We start from the raw sequence: 22680 nt of genomic DNA on the forward strand, positions 1-22680 counted from the left end.
ATCTTTTAGTTTGACCCTTCCTGCCTGCTAAGTGCCCACATCTTTCAAATTCCACAACCCCATTTCACAATGCAGGCTTTCTGTTAAAAAGCTGTAGCTGAGATGATGATGTCATCATCAGGGTCTTTTTTTTCAGACTTCCTCCAGAGCCACAGAAACCATCATACAATAGTTTTCACAGGCTGAGTCCCACCTCCAATGACTAAACTTTATGTCTAGAATCAGTGGAGTTTCCCTTTTAATGATAATATTGAATTGAAAACTACATCTTAAATTATTTGCTAACCAAACAATATGACGTCAGATGGTGTAATAATTATTAAGTATTAAGCAACAAACACCAGCTATTCTTTCCAAAATGCATTCATTGAAAATGAAATATACTTCAACTCATTCACCATCCTGCCCATTTCCTTTACACTCTTTTTGAGCACATATGAAAGGTCTTACATCATTGTTTTCCAGTGAAGGAAAAAGGCTTTGGTCATTCTTCTAACATCTCTCATAATAGACTTTCTATTGTTTGGGCTTCAGTTTATAGTTTCTTCATATTCTAAATGTGTTATTATTCTTGTCTCAACCATAAGTCTCTGCTCTGCAATGAGTTGTAAATACAGAAAGTAGGCTATAGGGTTCAGGATGATTAGAGATGAGACAACTAGTCTCGAATTGTTGAACGTTACTTGATGATGTGTATTTTTTATTTGACATCTGTTGATTTAAGTGTTGTTTGGCCACTCGTGATGTGGCTTTGGAATGACGATTAAAAGAGATTTAAATTAAGGCTGATGGGTGTGGACTTCTTATTATTTTTTGCTTCAATTTTAATTTAGATTAGAGTTTACCTTAAGCAGTAACATTACATGATTTGGACTTTAAACTTGACAGATGATGACATTCATCTGTCTGAGGCTCTTTTTCAGTTCTGATCTTAACTGGATTTCAAGCTACAGGATGTGTCCCAATCGCCTTTGCCCAGTTAGACGTTATTACACACGTCACTTCACACCCTATGACAATATTGGGTCAAAGTTTGGATCAGCAGGTAAGAGGCAGAGCCCGCAAGTCCTTATTTAGAAAGCGTGTCCGGTGCGTCATCGCTGAGTCTCCGCGCTGCGCAGCCACAACTTCAACAAGTGCGGCGGCTTCATTTAATCACCTCATACAAATGGAATAAAGACAACGATGGAGATCTTCTGGGGGCATTTCTTCTTCACTATAGTAGTCATTAGTAAGTATTGAACATGTTATTTGGACTTTGAACGTGTTAGTTCTTTTACCATTCTCTCACGCAAAGAGTAAAACGATATATCTTTTCGCCACAAATAGCGAGAGTTTTATATCGTTTTCATAAGAGTGGAGTAGGTAAGGTTTATAAGTCGTTCGTTATAGCTTTTAATGTTATTGTTAAATGTTTTCTTACACCTTAAACACGCCCGAAGAGCAGCAGATAGAGTGTTTTACTTAATGAATCTGCCAGAAGTGCTTTTGTTTTGAAATAGATTTCTCATCACCCTGCAGCGTTTCTTCCTCTGCCAACGATGCATGATCCAAAGTCGACCCACATGGATTAAATAGGACCAGATAGATTGTTTTACTGTGCATCACAGGTTTCTGCTCAGTAACCTGTGGAAGCTTTTAAACAGCAGCCAGCCAGAGACTTTGAATTATTCTCCTACAGCATATGCACATTTACCCCATTTTTGAAATGTTAATGTGTTCTGGGATTTGCAAAGCCCAAGAGGAGGCAAATTGCTACTTTGTGCTGCAGGTAAACAGGCGTGGCAGCAGGAGGCTGTGCAAGTGAATGTCTGTCGAATCCAGTACCTATCCACATTCCTCTGCCTGCTAATAGAGGTTCCCCTCAGGCTCGGCCTGTATGGGCTTGTGGCTCTGATTCTGCAGGAAGACAAGCAAATTCCATGTCCTGAGGGGACTCAAAAGGACTGTGTTTGAGGGTGGATTGTGGATAAACAGTGTTTCGGGAGCAATGACTATTAACTTTGTGAATAGAATGACCTTCATGTACTGTAAAGCTTTTTAGTGAGTTGCCTTGACTTCATGAGTCAAGCTGATGTGGTTTATAAACGTATATGATTCAGCCACAAAAAAACACCCAGTTGACTCGAAGAAGGAAGTCAGGATGGCTTAAATTGTTACTGGAGATAAAATATCGAACCCCTCTCCCATAAACAAGCAGAGTCAGGATAATAATTTTAGATACACAAATAAAAAAAATGCAAAACAAAGATGATATAATTGGAAGTGTTTATAGTAGGTATAGTAGGTACAACTGTTTGATTATCGATTATTATCAGTAAAGAGATTTATATGACGTTGATCAGTGTCACTGTCATGCAACTTCATCTTTCTCCTTCACCAGCTGACAGAATCTGTAACTCACAGGCCTTCAACGTCGGCACTGCAGGTGCCAAGATTTTCAGCGGACCAGCTGCGGAAGAGTTTGGCTACACAGTCCAGCAAGCGACAAACCATGAAGGCAAATGGTATTGATTTAAGTGTTTCATTGTCTTAGAGTCCTAGACTACATTGTTTGTATCATGTCTCCATCACAAACTGTGTCCTGTCCGTTCAGGTGCTGTAGCTTTCAAGTGGTGTCATTTATTTAGTTGATATTTCTTTGCCACCTCTTTAAAATAGCAATACATTTGAGGAAGATAATGACATAACATCCCCAGCATATTTACATATGATGCAGAGAGCAGTTAACTCTAGAGGAAATAAGCTGCAGATACACATTCAGTGGGCCACTTTTATAGATACACTTCCTTAGTACAAGCCTGTACACCAGAACGGGCTGAATTCCAGGTTCAATAAGGTGCCTGACATGCTCGATCTTGGTCCATACTGACTGAGTTTCAAACAGTTGTGTGCATGACAGCTGAGCTGTGTAGCCTACACCAACTGTCATATTACTGAATTTTTTAAATGATATGTGCATTTGTGTCACGTCAGGGAGAATTTTCCTGAAGTATCAATAGTGCAAATGAAGGCCTGTTGCTGTATAGAGATGACGCTGATTATCAGTAGTGTCTAGGTATTCTGTGGCATGTAATCAACTGTCCTTACTGTTACACTACCACCACTACCAGCCTGTGCTGTTTACAACATAGAGCCCAGGTTTCATTCTCTTTCCAAATTGTGACCTAGTCACTGGTTTGTTGCAACAGACACCATGATTAAACAAACCCATCACACTTCATTCGTGGCCAATTCAGCTGTATCATTTTGTGTTTTTACTGAAGGGAATGAAAATTGCATGGGTTTTTGCTTGATGTGTCTGCTAAACACTGTTGTACACCACCTGTTTTTAGCTGGCTCTGGGGATAGCAATGTTGATCTGTCAGTCGGCTGCTCAGTCCACATTGGTCCAGACAGGAACAGATATATCATCCATTGCCTTTTCCTCTAGCACTACCACGAGGTTGACATTTGTGGTTTTTACTGAATTGTGAACATGTTAGCATACCGTTGTTAGCATTTACTGTACGTCAAAGCACCAGTGTGCCTGAGTACAGCCTCACAGAGCCGCTAGCATGGCATGCAAAGTCCTCCAACCTCTCTCATTTACAAGACTGTCAGGAAATGGATTTAGTCCGTTAAATCAGTTAAGTTTAGCACAACCAATACTAATATTTAGGAGTTTAAAAAAAAAATCTATTTTATCTAGCTCTACTGACAAGTTGATAATGCAATACATTGTTGAATCTTCTAACACCATCCTGGGTAAATTGTAGAAACTGTAGTCTTAAAAATCCCTTGGTGCTCATTTTTTTGAGGTTCTACACTCTGCATGATTGTGTCACACAAAAAATCCTGTCCTGTTTAGAGCCTCTTAGCCATTTGTAACATGTAGTTAAATAGTAACTAGGCTTCTCAGTGATGTCTGGATGTTATGCACTCTGAGTCACAGTAGAGTTGACATAGAGTAACATGGAGTTACTCACTGTCCTGTCTGGAGGAGTTTCCCGTTTGCGTAACTGGAGGAAGTGATCTGATAGTGGTATCTGACTTTATATTCCACATTACTAGAGGAAGAAACACTGATTCATCCTGTGTCCTGTGCCTTAACTAATGAAGAACAATGTTGTGTCCCACTTCTCGTGCCTTGTTTGACACTGTGGGGGAAATGACACTGTCTTGAAGTTGGGTCGAAGTCCGGGGTCAGCCTTATAGCAGTACTGGGATTTACATATTTATATTACTGCTGGTTCTGGTTTTAACAGCTTCAAGCATCTGAATTCTATTAATTGGGAAAAGGTGTTTGAAGTTTTATTTGATCTGTGTGAACTCGTAGAATCTTGTTTGCTGTTTCTTAAAACGTTAGAGGAATGACTCTACTGTCTTGTTGGCACTTGCTCAGAAGAACAAGACCACACAAATGTATACTGTTACAGACTGATGTGTATTTTGTATTGCTTTTGTATTACAATTCACCCATAGATTACTGAAGTAAAGTTTGGTTCCTATATTATTTTAACATTTACATAAAGTTGTAGAATTACTTTTGTTTTTGTTATTACAACAAGTTAAAATATAGAGAGAGCATCAAACTAATTGGATGAGTCTCATTTAACTACTGTATGTAAAGCTGGTCCTGCACTTTACACCAACACATTTAGAGATGACTCTTATTCCATGTGTATGAGAATGGGGAAGAGATGGATATTATTGTTTTCTGTAGGCTCCTCGTTAGTGCCCCATGGAGTGGTTTCAGTGGAAACAGGAAGGGGGATGTTTACAAGTGTCCAGTCTCAGGGTCCAGAAACAGCTGTGACAAGCTCAATCTTCAAGGTAAGGTTTGGTGTTTTATTGTTTAACTGTTGACCTATCTGCCAAACATTGGCCATGTACTTAAAATTCCTAAACAGAACTGAAAAGATGTGTCGTCTTAAAACATCCAGGAGATCTCCAGACATTTAGCTTTTTTCTGTTTTGAAAATTAAATTGTAGATACAAATGATAGCAGTGTACAGCAAAGCATTTATTTTATTCATACATTGAGCTTAGGAGAATTGTATCAACAATAGTAACACAAGTAAAAAGTAACAACTAATATCAGAACTTTAATGTACAGTAAGCGCTCATTTGTTTTCTTTGCCACTTTATCCACAGATTCTGTTAGTATTCCAGATGTTAAAAACATCAATGACAACATGTGCCTGGGTTTGACTCTTACCCGGATGCCTACAGGTTTGATGGTATGTGTGTTTGCGTGTTGCGTGGGTTTTTATACTAAGGGTAGAAAGGAAATCATGCTATTTCAGAGACTTGCAGATTACATCTTTGCTTTTTAACCTGAAATAGTACATATTTCTCATAAATCTATTTCTTGTCTTTATTTTTGGTAATTTATTATGTTACTTGCATTAATGGAGTCTTCATAATGTTATATAATAGTCATATTCATAAAAATACATGTTTAGTAACACAGCCTTAAAGTCCTGTCTGAAATATTGTAATCAAAAGATGAGCATACTTTGATTAGTTAGTAACCGGTGAAGTCCTATTTTCCTTTGAAATTTACATACAAATCTTATATATAGGTGGAAGGAAGTGTGTCAGTGGCTTAGCTACGGTAAATTAATTACTGCAGCAGGAAGTAGTGCCAATCCACTGAACAACTACTTGTGTTGCAGGTTTCACATTTTTGTTTTTTAACACTACAAACAGTTTAATATGAGTTAAATTTAATTCATAATTAGTTATTAACAACAATTTCATTCACTATTAAACTCAGACATAAGTCTTTATTGGGAGCTTTTAAAGGCAGTGACAAACTTTCCATGAAGTCTCCTCTCATCTGATACAGATGTGCGGTCCTCTTTGGGGACAGCTCTGTGGCGATCAGGACTTCTACCCAGGAATATGTGCAAAAATGAGCCCCCTCTTTCAACCTCAACCTGCCTTCTCTCCTGCCGTCCAGAGTAAGATCTGTCTTCTTTTTTTTAATACAATAGCAAATATATATCAAATATATTTTGAGCTGTATATAGTAAGATATCTTTCATGACAGGCTTCAGTTCATATCAGAATAGTATAAATCACAGTGACTTACAGTCAGTTACAGTTACAATGTATATGTGTTCATGCCATCATGCCACCATCATTAGAGTTGGCTTAGAAACAGCAACAATTCTAATGCAAGACCTGGCCAAGTTTGAATTATTCTTTCCAATTTTAGTTATTATATGTCTGCTGAGTGTAGATTGTTTTAATAACATGGCTCATCAATGCTCTGCCTTTCATCAGCATTCTTTTAATTCCTAAATGTTGGAGCTTTCTTGAACCCACCAAGAAGAAAGTGTCTCTGCTTGCAGCCATTTTACCATATGATAATCTAATTTTAACAAAAGAAAAAGGCAACTAACTAAAATGCTATATATGTCCTATTTTAGGCAAGATTTAAGACTGCAAAATTGTAAAAATGTATTTCTGTGCTACAGGGAAGGGAGGAAATATACTGACATCAGTTCTATTCATAACTTCTGCTTAAATGTATAATTATGTCCACTCTCATGACATTTCTAGCATGTGGAGGGCCTATGGACATCGTGATTGTTTTGGACGGCTCCAACAGCATTTATCCTTGGGATCCAATGGTCTCCTTCCTCAAGAAATTAATACCTGCACTTGACATCGGGCCCAAAAACACACAGGTGACAACATGTTTCAAAAGCCAAAAAAGGAAATGAAAGCAGAGATAAAGCAGGGGATGATCTTGTGGTCATTACTGACAGCTTTCTGCTTTATCACTCCATTTCTTGTGCCAGGTCAGCGTCATTCAGTATGCTGTTGATCCCAAGATTCAAATCAGACTAAACGAGTATAAAACCAAAGCTACGTTGATCGATGCAACGTCCAGAATCACACAAATGTATGGTCAGTCTACCAATACCTTCCATGCGATCCAATATGCCAGGTTGGTGTTATAGTAAAACTGCCTTTTATGCATATCTGTTTATTTATTTACTTATATGTTTGATGTTTTGATTGATAGCTTTATTATTAAGGCCCGAGCACCAACATCATTTGTTATTATTGTTAACCCAAATGAATGAATGAAGGAACCCATTTTTGAGGGGCTAAACATGCTCAAACAGTTATGAGACTTTGCACACTTATCAGAAGTGATGGAAATTTACATATCATGGGGGTCTTGGGTGTGGCAAATTAGCTTGATAGCGCCCCCTACAAAATTTAAATAAGGTAGCCCCTGCTGTTAGTTTGACCTAGATGTAAGAGATTTGGCATATGTATCATGACTAGTCTTACAAAAAAGCTTCTTGGAGCCATACCCTACTTCCAACAGGAAGTCAGCCATTTTGAATTGAAAATGCATTTTGTTGGACGTTTTTGACCATTTGCAGGCCTTGTACTTAAAAAAAAAACAAATGTTCAGTACATAAGTTTTTCTTATAATTTGTCTGTTACTCTGTCTGTCTGTTTCATTATTACCTGATTGAAGTTATACTGATGTTTTATTATAAAACCACAAACAGTACTGTGTCTGCTCGCTTCAGTCAGTGGGGATTCCATCAAAGTAACGGCGGTCGATCAGGTGCTGCCAAGGTGTTGGTGGTCGTCACTGATGGGGAGTCTCACGACGAGGATATCCGAGATACAGTTATTGGCGAATGTGAGAGACAAGGCATCACCCGTTTCGGTATCGCTGTAAGTAATGATCTGCCACTTACTACCAATTACTTACTATTTCATAATTTTTAGTTATCATTGTAGATGTGAATGATGCCTGCTGATTGCATACAGTAGCATTGGATGGCCTTGTTAAATTCTCACATGCTCTCAAATTTAGAGATTTGGTGGACTTTAAAACTGCACAATAAATGTATAAAGAAAAATAAGATGCTTCCAGACTGTATTCAGAATTTTTTCCAAATTAGAATGAGTCAGTATGAACTAGGAGGATTTTGCATGTTTACAATAAAAAATATTAAAACCAATGCAAAATAAATAACATTCGTCAAAGGACGTAATTTGTGGAATAGTTTAAAAAAGTAACAGAAAATGTGTAATACAAAAATATGATGATTAACAAATATTCAACTGAGGTATGAACACTAGTATGTAAATTAATCCTTGATTGGGGCTTTTGTGGTATGTATAATATACATGTATTTTTGTATAAATCTAAAGGGAGCTGTACAAACTTATTGTAATAAAAATATAATGTAAAAAGGGTAGGGATAATAAGCTAAAGGCTGATTTATGGTTCTGCGGAAGCTCCACGTAGAGCTTTCGCCGTAGCCTACGAAAGTGGACTGAAGTTTATATTTGTGAGTTGGTGTGTGCGCTGATCTCTTTAAGAGAAAAGCGGGGCCGGCATGTGTTTGTGCATGGGGAGTGTGTGGTAGAGCAAGTGAGAGAGTGATTAGCTCAACTAAAATGACTATGCCTAAAGCTTATATTGCATACATTTCTGATTGAGTTGCAGTTTGATGTGCCAGTGTAATTACCTAGACCTCTTTTTCCTCTTTGCAATCCTGATTTTGTGGTGTTTTCTAGGTCCTGGGTTATTATACCAGAAACAACATCAACACAGACAACCTGATAAAAGAAATCAAATCCATTGCCAGTCTGCCCACAGAGAAATACTTCTTCAATGTGTCGGAAGAGGCGGCCCTCTCCACCATTGCTGGAACACTGGGGAGCCGCATCTTCAACATAGAAGGTGCATATTATTCTTTTTCCCTTCATGTTGTTGCACAGGCTGTATGTGTAATTTACTTGACACTACATGTTCATTCATACACTCTTTCCAACAAACGTATTCAAGCTTGTCACAACTTGTCTGTCATAGCTGAAGATCCCAAGAGAGATCAAAGAGAAAATGTGTTTTTTTATACACATCTTGTGTTTTGTGTGATTCTTGATCTGCTCCATTGTTTTTTATTCTTGTTTTAACATGATGCTCTGTTCCCACACAGGCACTGGAAAAGGGATGGGCAACTTCGAGATGGAGATGTCCCAGGTTGGATTCAGTGCTCACTACTCCAGCAAACAGGTAGCAAGCACTGTCTTATACTGTCTTTTCAATTGTGACAAAGCAAGTTGACATGTTTTTTTACACTCAAACTTGCAAAATACTGCAGCAGAACATGTAATGGTTGTGTGTTGCTTGTGGCAGTGTGAAATAAGATAAAGGAAATCCAGGTTGAAGGCTCATCCGATGGTACTTCTTTGAGAGAATTTTTACAAATCTGGAAAGATATTACAGCAGCAATATTCTTGCTAAATGGTATTCTACAGTACAGTGCCTGCTTTGTGCGCTCGCATGTACTGTCTTTGGCCAAAGCAGTGTGTTGATGGATGGCCACCAGTTTCAACTATCAAAGCTATGAATATATTTATGATAATAACTAAATGCAGTAAAGTAGCCCTTATTCATAACAGCTATCAAAATACCATATGTGAACATAGTTTGAAGTGACAATGGTGACTGGTGAATAATAGGAACCAACAACCCCTTCACCACAGCCTTCCTGCTGTGCCAACGCAGCGTGCTCACTAAAAAGAAAGCAGAAGCTGCATTTTTCTATACCAGTCTGATTTGGTAACTTAGGCGGTTGCCTTTTTCGACATTTAGAATCTGTTCTGTTCTCAGACAAAATATGAATGCTGTGATCTACAGTAGTATTTGGTATCTGTTGACTGGTCTTTGACCTGTGCTTTTTAAGGATGTGATGATGCTGGGAGCAGTGGGAGCCTACGCTTGGAGCGGGACTGTCGTCCATCAAACAGGGTCAAAAGTAGACATTCTCCCTTTCTCAGCCTTTGAGGGAACCCTTCAAGACAGAAACCACAGCTCATTACTGGGTATGAGTTTACAGTTGTCCTCTGCATTTATCTGACCAAGTTTTGATTCTGTTACTTTAAATCTTTGCATGAAACAATTCATGAATAGGAGTAAAGGATGTTGATCATTCTATACTGAGTAGCAGATGCTACATAGTTAAAGGCAGTATGTTTCCTTTGCCCTGATAACTGAAATTTAGAAATAAGTCGACCTTATCAGATAGTTCACATTTAGAGTACTTTTAACATCACACCATATCTCCCTTTCCTGTCCTGATATATTTAATGATTTTAGTATTTTAGTAATTATACCTTTCAAATAAATGTATGGAGTAAAAAGTAAAATATTTCCTTCTGAAATAGTAAAAGTAGCAAAAAATAATCAAATACTCTACAGCAGAGTACAGTTCTTGAGTAAGTCAAGGCGCCAAAGTCAAAGCATTTATTGTCACTTTCACGGTTAAAAACAAGTTTCCTTGTACAATGAAATTAAATGTACTTAGTTCAGATGTATGTCAACTAGTGAAATGCGTTATTTGTTGTCATTTCCAGGTTATTCTGTCACCACACTGAGCGATGGGCCTACAGAATACTTTGTGGCTGGTGCACCTCGCTCCAACCACTCTGGACAAGTTATCGTGTACACCGTCAATGCCCAGAAGCAATCTGCCATCATAGACTCAGAAAGAGGAAAACAGGTAGTGATATTAGATTATGTGGTATTCACATTTTCCCCAGAAACACATGTAGAAACAAATTTAACTCGTCATCAGTAAACAGCTGGCAATTGTCCTAGATTGGGTCATACTTTGGAAGTGTCCTGTGCCCCCTGGACGTGGACAGAGACGGGGTGACGGACCTCCTGCTGGTTGGTGCGCCCATGTTCATGAGCGATCTGAAGAGAGAGGAAGGCAGGGTCTTCCTCTTCTCTGTCACCAAGGTAAACATGAGGAACATGTTACACACTGACGGTACTGTAAGAAAAGTTAAAGAGATATTCTCAAAACTGGATTACATTTGTAGTTTTCATGAATTTAAAGGAAGTGTAGCATGACGTGTAGCTCCACCAGCCACATATGTTCCCTGTCTTATGATCTGAAGGGTATACTGAATGAGCAAGGATTCCTCAACGGTCCGCCCCCAACTGAGAACGCACGTTTTGGGATGGCCATCTCTGCCGTTCCTGACCTGGACCTCGACGGTTACAATGATGTTGTAGTAGGAGCCCCACTAGAAGACACAGGAAAAGGTGTCATCTACATCTACAACGGGCAGCTGAAGGCATTAAACAAACAGTTCTCACAGGTACGGAGAGAAATGAATAACTGACTGTCTCTCAATAATGAATGTATATCAATTAGTTCATTAAACTCTGTAATAATGAGAGTGATCATCATTGTTGATCATCTGTTTCAGAGAATCTCTGGCTCCAAACTGGATCCTCAATTGCAGTATTTTGGAAGGTCCCTGGATAGCTACATGGATCTGAATGATGATACTCTCCCTGATATTTCCATTGGTGCATATGGCAAAGTGGTGCAGCTCTGGTAAGTAAGGCAATGTGTAATAAATTGTGAATGATTAAACATTATGTAATGATTTACCACATTGTATTATTTTTATCAAGTTCAGTAAATTACCCCATTATTTATAGAATCTGCAAGGCTGGTGATAATTTAAAGTTCCACTTGGTTTCCAGGTCCAGAGGTGTGGCGTCTGTCTCGGCTAAAGCTTCTTTCAACCCCAATAAAATCAACATTTTCAACAAACCCTGTGACATTAATGGACGCAAGCTTTCATGTTTCAGCACTAGCCTCTGTTTCAGTGCTGCATTCAGGCCCAAGAACCCTGTTGGACCCATTGGTAAATCTGATTAGCTGTTAGGCTTCTCAAGAATAAGTACATTCCTGTTACTTAAAGTAATAGTTTTTGGGAAATGCGCTTTGCTTTGTTTGCTTTCTTGCAGTGAGTTGATGAGAAGACCAATACCACTCTCATGCCTGGGAGGGGTATCAATCTTCTCATCTAACTCTCGACAAGAAATATTTTTTTCCCCAAAATGTCATACTATTCCTGAAAGATGTTCAAAAACACTCTTAATAGTTCTTACAAAAAAAAAAAAAAAAAAAGTTGTACTCTTCTTCTTTTAGATATATCCTACACTTTGACTCTGGATGCGGACTTGCAGGCTTCACGAGTGACGTCAAGAGGACTGTTCACTAAAAACAACGAACGCTTCCTCACAGAAAAGGCAAAAATATCATCTGTGTCCCTGTGTCGGGACTACCAGATTTATGTTCAGGTAATGGATGAAAATCATTTGTTTTGCAGTCTTCAATGATGAGGCTTGTAGAGAAATTACTTCATATTTACGTATTTTTCCATGTGTTGGTTTTTCAACAGGAGGCACCAGACTTTGTCAATTCCCTCAGTCTGAAAGTAGAAATCGAGCAGCAGAATGCAGATGTGAACCCCGTCCTCAATGTGTTTTCTGAAAGTGCCTGGGAATTCTTTGTAAGTGACTGATACAATACATGGTATCTCTGAATCTGGGTTTATTGGTTTATAGTCTTTTTCCTTCAAAGATCTACAGGAAACAGATTAGGTGACGCAAGCTCTCAGATTTACACACTGTGTGGTTTTCACCAACAAGATTAAAGTTCACCAAATGCAGTAAAATATAATACATTTCCTTTATGTATAGATATTCTAGAAGAATAGGCATCTGCTGAAAATACAGCCTTTAAAGAATGTTATGTTTTTGTACAATGTCAACATAATTATAGTATATAGATAGTATAGTATAGTAATGTTATTGTTTCAGATCCCCTTCACAAAAGACTGCGGCTCTGATGACGTGTGTGTCAGTGATCTGGTGCTGAGTGTGAAGACAGACACAAAGGCGTCCAGGTGAGAATCACTGACCTGTTTGTGTGTAGAACAAGATGTAACATGTCATACCTGCTGTCCGTTACACATACAACATACAGTTTATATGTATAATATACTCTTTAGAAGATATGCTCTGTTTCATGGTTTCACTTAACGTGTGATGGTATCCTCAGGATAAAGAATGTTGTTGTTGTTCATTCAGGGATAATGTTGAGAGTAGAAATAATGATGTGCGTGAGAGAATAAGCTCTGGCAAGACAATGTCTTTCTATACTATGAGTCATTTGTGAAACCAGGATAGGCGTTTATCTTACAGGCCCTGAGGACCTATTTTCTCAATCTGCTTCTTACTCTAAGCAATGAGGCCTTAAAAACCAGTCTTTTGATTCTTTTACATGATATATTTCTGTATTTATGTTTTAATCTGTGCTATTCTCACAAGTTTGAGCTGGGTAGAGCTCTTTTGATGAAAGGTGAAGTTATGTTGTACGTCCGTCAACCAGTAAGAATGTAATAATATTTTAATCAGAAGCTGACGACAGTTGGGTGGTGCAGCTCTGAAAAAGACAATGAAGTAACCAAGGTTTTATGTGTTAAACTCTTGATATATAAAACTAGAGAGAATAAAGTATGTTTTTTTCTGAACTTTAACTTTTGATTGTTGGACCTGAATATGTAATGTTATGAAGACTTACCTTTCTGGGGCTTGAATCTTTTGATGTGAAGTTGTGAAACTGATTCTTACAGTCAAAGTCAATGACTATAATGATAATTCTCATCTATTTGTTTCTATCACATGTGTTTAAACAGGACTATGTACCTCTAGCCCCTCTAGCAGCTTGTGGGGGCTGTACTCAGCACTACCGTCTACACTACCATCCTCAAAGCCCTGTATTTTCCTAGCAGGGCTATAAATCATGACGACAAGTGTGAAATTGTTATAGTGTCACATAAAGGCAGCGTGTAAATAAAGGCAGGCATAGTGTACACATTTATATAACAGAGAGAAAGGAATTGTGTGAAGACAAAATTGGCTAAATATATCTATATAATATTATGCCCTGGTAACTCCTAACAACCATTACACTATTTTCTATTTTCTCTGTTTTATGAGTCTCTCTTAATTGCCAATAGCTGCAAAAAATTAGAGTTTTTCAGTTTACACAGGAACTTTATAGCCCATAAAATGGTCGGGTCAGAATTGTGAGCTTGGAAAGAACTTATAAGTTTAGGTGATATGTGCCTAAAGAATGAACTTAGATGAAAGGATATGAACAAGCACTTTTCAGAGACTTTAAACACTTTCACACACATTTGATCTTTTGTGGTTTTGCAGCTGCTATTAATTTTCACATTTGTAGACTTGGGGGTATGCTTCTGTTTTTGCTTCTCAATCTTAAGGAATGCCATGTGATCCATTCCTATATAAAGACTGTATTGTGCATTTTAAGGTGGAGGTAGATTCAATAGTGTTTATCTAGATAACTTCACATTGAGGTACTGTATGCCTTTACTGTATTTGTAGATGTTACGGGGAAAAAAAGAGAAAGATCTTTTAAACAATATAAATAAATTCCTCTTTTCATTAGACAACACTCCTACTGTGAGTATGCACCTTTAATCTGTGACACACACAAATGAAATTATGTGAATGCAGAGTACAGTAATTTGAGCTCTTGTGTTACAGCTCAGCTCCCGTTCTGGTCAGCGCTAATAACCGAGAACTGTCATTTGAAGTCGTCGTGAAGAACAAAAAGGAGAACGCGTACAACACTCAGGTCTTGGCCACTTACTCCGGCAACCTCTACTACTCCTCCGTCTTTCCTCCTGTGAGTAAAAGAGTCTTCAATGAAAACTGTTTAAGTTGACATGATGCTAATGATAATAGAGTTTTTAGGCAGTTTGCAACATAACAGTCACCAAATCACACTTACACTAAATAAATGCATCATTATCATATCATTAAACAATTTTAATTAATCCAACCCGTTATTACTTACTAAAACGAGTTTCTGTACTTTTCTGTTATTATTTGAATAACACTAAAAGATGTTCAGCGTTATGGTAATGTATTGTTAGTGTAATAAAGCCATATAGCAGTTATGTACTATTCTGAATTGTGACATTTACAGACGGATGATGTCAAATGCACTTCAACACAAACACAAGCCGTCACCTGCCAAGTGGGATACCCAGTAATAAAACAAAACCAAGAGGTAAGTGCAAAAAAAAAAAAGATCTTCACGCATATCATCTATTTTGGACTGATTTGCCTATACAAAATTCTTTGTTTGACTAATTATGGTAAATAATGCAAACATCCTATTATTTATTTCCAGGTGAATTTTCGGATTAATTTTGATTACAATCTTGATCAGTTGCAAAACCGAGCTGAGGTGAAGTTTGAGGCCAAGAGGTACACTGAATGAATTAGAAATTCAATGAAAAATTGTGGCTCTTAATGAAATGATCGAGATGTAATAACGTTCTGTACCTTTTTTTTCTTTACAGTGATGGTAAAGAGGAAATACCTGCAGACAACAAAGTGGACATATCCATTCCTGTTCAATATGATGCAGGGATTGTTTTATCTAGGTGATTTTATTATTTTGTCACCTTAACATAATTTTTTCAAATTTTAATCGCACTCTAAAATTGACAATTGAAGATGGCAAATGCGTTAAAGTGTTGATTTTTATGGTGTCTTTGTCCTAGGCAGTCAAATATCGATTTCTACGTGGCAGATGCTGCAGTTCCTGTGGTAACAACGGTGGCGCGTCTAGATGACATCGGCCCAGAGTTTAACTTTACAGTGAAGGTGCAATACATAAGAGATTAGAAAAGATAAAACTTCATTGTCTGTTCACACCAAACATTTTCTTGCATCATCTGCAACAATCAACAAATAACTATAATAATTAAAAATCACAAAAACAAAAAAACATCTGTATGGTCACCCTACAAACATCTGACACACCTTTCCGTCTCACACACACACACACACACACACACACACACACACACACACACACACACACACACACACACACACACACGCACGCACATGAACACACTATTTATGATTGTCCCGCAATAATAACACAGATCATGTGGGGAGAAAGGGGTGGATTAAATCTGCCTTAAAGAAATCATCATCTAATTTCTTATTATATATATATTTAAAACGTATTAAAACAAATTGTATTTAAAGGTTTCAACGAGTAACTTCCCCGTCAACCTCGTGTATCTGAACATTGCTCTGCCAGTGACCACTAAACGTGGAAATCAGCTCCTCTATGTTACTAGTGTGGACACACAAACTGTGAGTACTCAGTTGCTTTTTACTGTATGATTCAGAGTGTGTCAATTATCGATAGAATAAATGACCCAAGGCTTCTCCACCTGTAGGGAGGTGCTGTCAGCTGTGATTCCAGCGGCTTGGTTGATCCTCTGAAGATCGGAGAGAAGAGCCACAAAGTGTCCTTCTCTGAGGAGAGTCTCAGAGGCATGGAGAAACTGGTCAGTCATTTAATGTTTTGCATATTTTTCTCTTTATACATGTCAACTTTCTGAGATGTTTCTTTGGAGACAGCTTCCCGTGTAACATTTTAACATGCATCTTAGAGAAGCTAGTCATGCACTAGTCTCACATTGCCAGTCCTATCTCCACAGCGCTGTGGAGTAAAGTCTGGTTCCACCACACATACATTCTGAGATAGGAGAAATGTTTTTTTTAAACCAATCACAATCGTCTTGGGCGGTGCTAAGCTCCGGACGCAACGACGATGGCTCTGCAAGGACCTTGTTTTGGTGGAACATTTGCACCCCGTTAGAGAAAACGCCACATAAAAAAATAAGTGAAGTTTTACTGTTTACACAATACAATAACGTCAGCTATTTAAATTAACTGGATACATTGTTAATCGTAATTTGCTCTTACCAGTGTATTGCCGTGTGTACGTCGTCCACAACAGTTCCCACCAATCGGTCCCAAAACGTCCCAGTTAGAGACTAAATGCCGTAAACACATTCATTGTAAATCTTTACAATCATTCCCCGAAAGAACCAAGCAGGCCTGCCATTTTCAGCGTATAGCGCGAAGTTTGTTGTTGTTTCCCGAAGCAAACGGAGTTTGAGAACAGCAACACACAGAGATGGGAAAGTGAGGGACATTCCTGCGCCTGAAACACGCATTGGATGTTAGGCAATTATCCTGGAAATGTACTTCTGTTGATCCAGACTAGTGATGCACTAATCTAAATCTCCACAATGAGGTACCTAATATAGCCTAGATTATTCAGCATATAATATAATAACGTAATAAATAGTTTCATTTTCTCATGTATTTGTGATTTGATGCATAATTCATGTAGTTTTATATTTTTTATAAAGCTACAAACTGCATAAACAGATGTTAACTTTTTTGTGTGTTAAATAGAACATAACAACTTGAATGTATATTGTACTGTACTTTGTACCTCTAAATCAGCTAACTCATATCATTTTGACTATCTATAGCAGAATATAATTGTTTTGTTTGTTTTCAAATATCCCAAATGCAGAAGAAATTTTAAGTAATTTAAATATTAAATATATACATTTATTCCTTTTGTTTATGTTGTTTTTTTAACTGACAGGACTGCAAGAGCGCAAAATGCGAGTATATAAAATGCATCCTCAAGGACACTGAAGTCAAAAGTGACTACTTTGTGAAAGTTAAAACAAGGATCTGGAGTGGCACATTTATTTCGGTAAATATGTTCACTAATAATTCATTTTATAATACTGGTCTGCTGGTTTTGTCTGCTTTTATTACCATTAATTCTCTTATATGTTGCTGATGAATGAATTCACACCGATGCTTTTCATTTGTATAAATCTGTCATGATAGGCCACCTATCAGACCATCGAGCTGACCTCCACTGTTGATGTCGAGACCGCCGACCCCGACCTGCTCATTATCAGCCTCAAACACTTGCCAGTAAGATTTGGATTTAATGTCTCACATAAATTAATTGAAGAAGGAAGAGACTTGTGATATTGAACACATTTGATCTGTAACGTTCACCATTGTGATATTTCAGTTTTTTCTGAAAACTTATTGTGACTGCATCAAAAGTATGACCTGTTTTTTTTCCAAATTCATTTGGCATAGTCTGAAGTGTCTGTTTATTTTTTGTTAATCATGCCATATCTGAGTGGGACAGACCATGTAATGACCTCTACTGTCCCGCTGCTGCTGTCCAGGTGGTGGTGACAGTCAGTAAACCTGGAGAGAAAGGTGACGTTCCAGTGGGAGTGGTAGTTGGCAGCGTCATTGCTGGACTGCTGCTGTTGGCTCTGGCTGTTGGACTGCTGTGGAAGGTAACTGTCTGTTTACAATATGGTGAAAGTAAGAGCAACATGGAGAGGAACATCAGTAGATACTTTTTTATAGCTTAGGCATGAACAGTTTACCTCTGCCAAGTTGAGAAAGGGGAATAAACCTGATTTGTTATCATAGAAATGTGCATCTGGATAGATTGACAGGATAACTTGATTTGCTTATCACCTACTATGCAACATAATGTATATACAGTATGCATTTTGGATACAAGAAAATAGGCTACGTAATGTGCATTATGGATATATTCTTACAGAAAATTGACAATATACTGGAATCTCTTGTAAAATACTTGCACATGTTTTATTGATTATGTTTTTTTTTTTTTTTTTTATAAAACTACTATAAATGTGTCTAAACTGAATCTGTTTACTTTCTAGTTTGGGTTTTTCAAAAGAAAGTACCAGCAGCTTCAGAGGGAGGCCGATGACGACGCGCAGAGCCACGCACATGTTGACGAAGTGCTGTGAACTGAAGCGAAAACCTGCTGCCTTTTCTCTTCACTGGAATGTTTCCAGTGTGGATACTGGTACTTGTCACTGGTTCTCGTAAAGTAAAAATGGACTACAGTTCAATCACTGGAAGTTGGACATTTGAATAAAATGGAAGCTGTTCAGTTTGAGGATAACTGGGATTCGATATTTTTAGAGAGGATTATTGTTGTTAGTCTTTATTTTTAAGCTTTGTGCCCTGTACATTGACTACTTGCTGTTATGCACTGACTTTGAATAATTGTAAGAACTGTATTTTTTCCTAACATGACAGAACCATATACAATACCTGTTCTGAAATTGATTTTGAGTTTTACACTGTAAAGCGATCTAATTCATCCATTGCTTTTTGTTTTGACAACTTCTGGGCAAAATGATCGAACGATCTTGTATTGAATATAGCTCATTTGTCAAAACATTGACCTTTTATCAGACAGTCTGTAGCATAAACTGCCTTGAGATTAACTGTCACTTCTGGCCCTTTCTTGCATTAAGACTATTGCTAACAGGAAACAATAACTATCCTGGAAAGAGTGAAATCTGTCATTCCTCTGTTCCATTGTGTTTGTACTGTATATACTGTAATATAAAATGATCTTTCATTTTGGGTTTAATACATGAAAAGATTAGGCGATATGGGTCCATGGACTAGCTAATTGTGTTGTTGTTGTTGTTATTGTTATTGATGATTTTTGTGATATTGATGATATTTTTTTTACCACTAGTGGAACAGTTTGTCAGGTATGAATATTTTAGTAGCATATTGTGTTTTTTATAATATGCTGGTTATTTGTTGAGTCATCGATTTATGGTTTTGCCCATTCAATTTCACAAAATAGTTTTTTAAAAATCAGTTTCCTGGTTCCAAAGTGAATTATTTCAAATTGGTTGTTGTTTGTTGTCCAAACCCTACATTACTGCCATATTGCCAATTGATGATCAAAATAGTTGCAGATACATTTTCTGTTAATCAACTAATTGATTCAGTTCTAATAATGTTTATCTGTAGGCCAAAAGGACACAGTGCCCCATTTGCAAGTATTGTTCACTACAGAGAAAAAGAGTCATAGATGGTGCATGATGGTTGCCAAAACACCAACCAGGTTAATTTACTCCCTAAAAACACCTAATCTGTACCTTTGTTTCTTTCTTACAGTAGGCAGTTTGAGAGAGTGAAGTGAATCCTGCAGGATCTAAATGTGTATTGGCACAGCTTTGCCACTAGATGGTAGCATGATATAGATGACATGTTGGCACTGTTGAGTATTTTCTCACTGCTCTGTTGATGACTTAAACACTACATACCCCTATCAATTAATGCACCCGAATTTATGACCCATTTTGGATTGTGTTTCTCCTCTTCTCTCCTCTCTGGTCCCCTCTCCTAACCTGACCCAGCAAGGAACCCTACTTGGACCACTTCCTTCCAAACGTCAGTACAATTGAAGTTTTCCCTCAAAGTTGATTAATTTCCTCTCACATTTTTGACTGTCATGTTCTCCCACAGTCAGGTTAGTTTTTCCCTTGACTATGTTGGAATGTGTTTCTGAATATTTTTTCTTTGAATGAGCCAAGTAGCTCCAGCACCCAGCAGAGTCTTTAGCATTCATTTCTCTGGATCTGGCGAGGTGGAATATGCTATTTGTCTCTCATAAGTAGCATATTTTTTGGGGAGCCTGGGCTCGAGCTTTTCTTGTTGGAGGGAATATAGAATTTGATGATTGAAATGCTCTATTTCACAATTACTGATGCACTACGGTGTTGTGAAATAGCCTTTTGATTATATATATATATATATATATATGTATGTATATGTGCAGGGAGCTTTGTGGAAATGGTCGATGAAATGTGATACAATGGAAGTGTTTGAACACATTTGTAGATTCATCCGTCTTGGGTTCCAGCTAAACAACTGACCCATGCCACAATGGGATGATTGCTCACAAATTGCTGCAATGTTGTTGTAAATCAAAAATGATGTCATAGCAAATTATTTTATATCTGTTTGCCTTGTTTTGCACTTTGAAAGACCTTTGGTGTTACCTATCGGTTTCATTGTAACTACTTTTAAGACTTTTTACTTTTCCTTCTATTGTCATTAACTTGACAGGTCCTGAATTTTACATTTGTTTGATTTGATAATAAAAACTTGGAACATTTTGTTACGCATGTTCGGAGTCGATTGGAGTAGCTACAGCCTAAACCTTTTTTTAGACTTTTTTAATACAACAAATCTGTTTCAAAGTAAAACAAAACAATTGTCATTCCCAATGGCATCAGGGGTGTGTGCAACCAATCAGTGCTGTATTATAATCTGTGACAGTGATTTTACTTATAGTTGGGAACAGATCCTATCAGTGCTAATCATTCGCTGCATGGATAGGTTTCAACCAAATTCAGCTCAGAGCCTGGGACAGGGAGCACTGGTTGTCCCCCTGCTGATGCCATTAATGGCTTCAGGAGAACAGCCAGCACTTTAAAGTTGATACAGCAGGGCAGAAATGTTCTCGCATGTCAGGAAGTATTTTGGAAGCTTCTGCTCTTCAAAGACTCTGATATCACAAATCACACACACCACACGCTGAAGGATTTGCCAAACATAACTCAACATCAAATAAACATTTTCAGATTTGTTGAAAGAAGTAATCGCCAGAAAAACAAGTGACATGAAAACTTGCAGGTTTATGCAGCTTTCGGTTGGCTCAGAAATGGTCATGTTCACTAATTTGAGAGACATTCAATTGTTGTGACATTAGTGAGATTCTTAATTCACTATAAGGGATTAATGGGCAACATGGAAAAAAACATAGTGGTTTACTCTGCTTGATAAGATAATGAAAAAATTAGCTTAATAAAGGAGTAGACATCCTCAAGTGTGGCATTTAAGTATGAGTCTAGTGAAGATGTGCCCCTCAGACAGATACATTTACGGACTGGCTTCTCACATCAAAACACTGTTTAGTCTAAATCCGGAAATGTGAAATTTCTTAAATTGTATAATGTCTAATTGATTCATAAAATAATGTTAATAGGCATGTTCTGCTGTCAAAAGATCACTCCAGATACTTTGGAAGTACAGTATAGCTGCAATTTACCACTAAGAAAGGAGGGCAAAATGTAAAACATATTCGCCACAAAGAATCAAAAAAGTAGCTGGTAAGTACTGGAGAGAATGTGTGTTAATAGTTTCATATTCTGGGTATTTAAGACCTTTAAAAAAAAGATTGCATCCTTGATTTGAGCCAACTGACTGCTGTTTGAGGTTATATGTGATATGATAGCTGTCCTGTAATTTGAGGATTAATGCATCTTCTTTCTCTTCTGTTTCTTCTTCTTGAGCACAGCTGTCTGTCTGAATCACTGGATCACAAAAAAAGGACACGCCATAAATAATACTGCAAGAACTTCTTTTTTATAGCCATAAAATTAGTCACTATCACTTCAAATCAAACATTCTCCCTTTGGTGTTGAAAGTGGGTGGTCTGAATGAACAATATGTAACAGGAGAATATGATTGCAACATGTATTAGACTGTCTGATTATCTTTATATTTGTAAATAATGTGTGTTTTTGTAGAATTGACATTTTTATTGTAAAACCACTTTCTTTCCTGTTTCAGTTATGGCTTTTACAGTAATCCTCTGTGTTAATGATCATTTGTAATAACATCAATAGGCCTAATAAAACGTTAAAAAAAAAAAAAAAAAAGTTATTGCCTAGGGCTGTAGTAATATTTTAGGATCATATTGATGGTTGTAGGACATACATTTATAAAGCATACTGTTTTCAGTAAAGCTCCACTTCTGCTCATCTTGCGCCTCTTTCCAGGCCCACAGTAAACATTACAGCTCTGGATGTATGGGAATATTGTAGAGTTTGTATTGCATGTATTCTCATTTTGTGGATCAACGACACCTAAGTGGTATTGAATAATAAAAAAAAAAAAGGATTACAGTGTCTTCTTCCTGGCCGACAGATAATGAACTCTCTGGTGTCTGATTCCCACAGCAGACACTTTGCTCTGGAGAGCGGTAACCAGAGTTCCGCTGAAGAGGTCGCGCAAGGACTTCTGACGGA

At 37.6% G+C, this 22680-nt stretch overlaps 1 protein-coding gene across 1 annotated transcript; it reads left to right on the forward strand.

The window, feature by feature from the left end:
- Window positions 1–1094: 1094 nt before the first annotated feature.
- On the forward strand, window positions 1095–20763 carry itga2.2 (integrin, alpha 2 (CD49B, alpha 2 subunit of VLA-2 receptor), tandem duplicate 2). Its single transcript, XM_078251180.1, has 30 exons — window positions 1095–1231; window positions 2384–2507; window positions 4706–4815; window positions 5137–5222; window positions 5834–5948; window positions 6553–6680; window positions 6795–6943; window positions 7545–7695; window positions 8548–8713; window positions 8970–9046; window positions 9720–9858; window positions 10390–10535; window positions 10634–10777; window positions 10939–11142; window positions 11254–11384; window positions 11537–11700; window positions 11988–12139; window positions 12241–12351; window positions 12662–12747; window positions 14417–14558; window positions 14862–14945; window positions 15069–15145; window positions 15241–15324; window positions 15445–15547; window positions 15941–16051; window positions 16138–16248; window positions 17367–17480; window positions 17621–17710; window positions 17977–18093; window positions 18493–20763. Exons 1-30 carry the CDS (start codon window positions 1186–1188, stop codon window positions 18580–18582), a joined length of 3552 nt encoding a protein of 1183 aa, XP_078107306.1. The 5' UTR covers window positions 1095–1185; the 3' UTR covers window positions 18583–20763.
- The last annotated feature ends 1917 nt before the right edge of the window (window positions 20764–22680 follow it).

This window comes from Sander vitreus, chromosome 5, assembly GCF_031162955.1.
Source record: "Sander vitreus isolate 19-12246 chromosome 5, sanVit1, whole genome shotgun sequence".
Taxonomy (NCBI): domain Eukaryota; kingdom Metazoa; phylum Chordata; class Actinopteri; order Perciformes; family Percidae; genus Sander; species Sander vitreus.

Coding starts and splice junctions, on each gene's coding strand:
- itga2.2 (XM_078251180.1), top strand. CDS start 1,186: ATGGAGATCTTCTGGGGGCATTTCTTCTTCACTATAGTAGTCATTA. Junction 12,748..14,416: donor ACAGACACAAAGGCGTCCAG/GTGAGAATCACT, acceptor CTTGTGTTACAG/CTCAGCTCCCGTTCTGGTCA. Junction 15,146..15,240: donor GTGAAGTTTGAGGCCAAGAG/GTACACTGAATG, acceptor TTTTCTTTACAG/TGATGGTAAAGAGGAAATAC.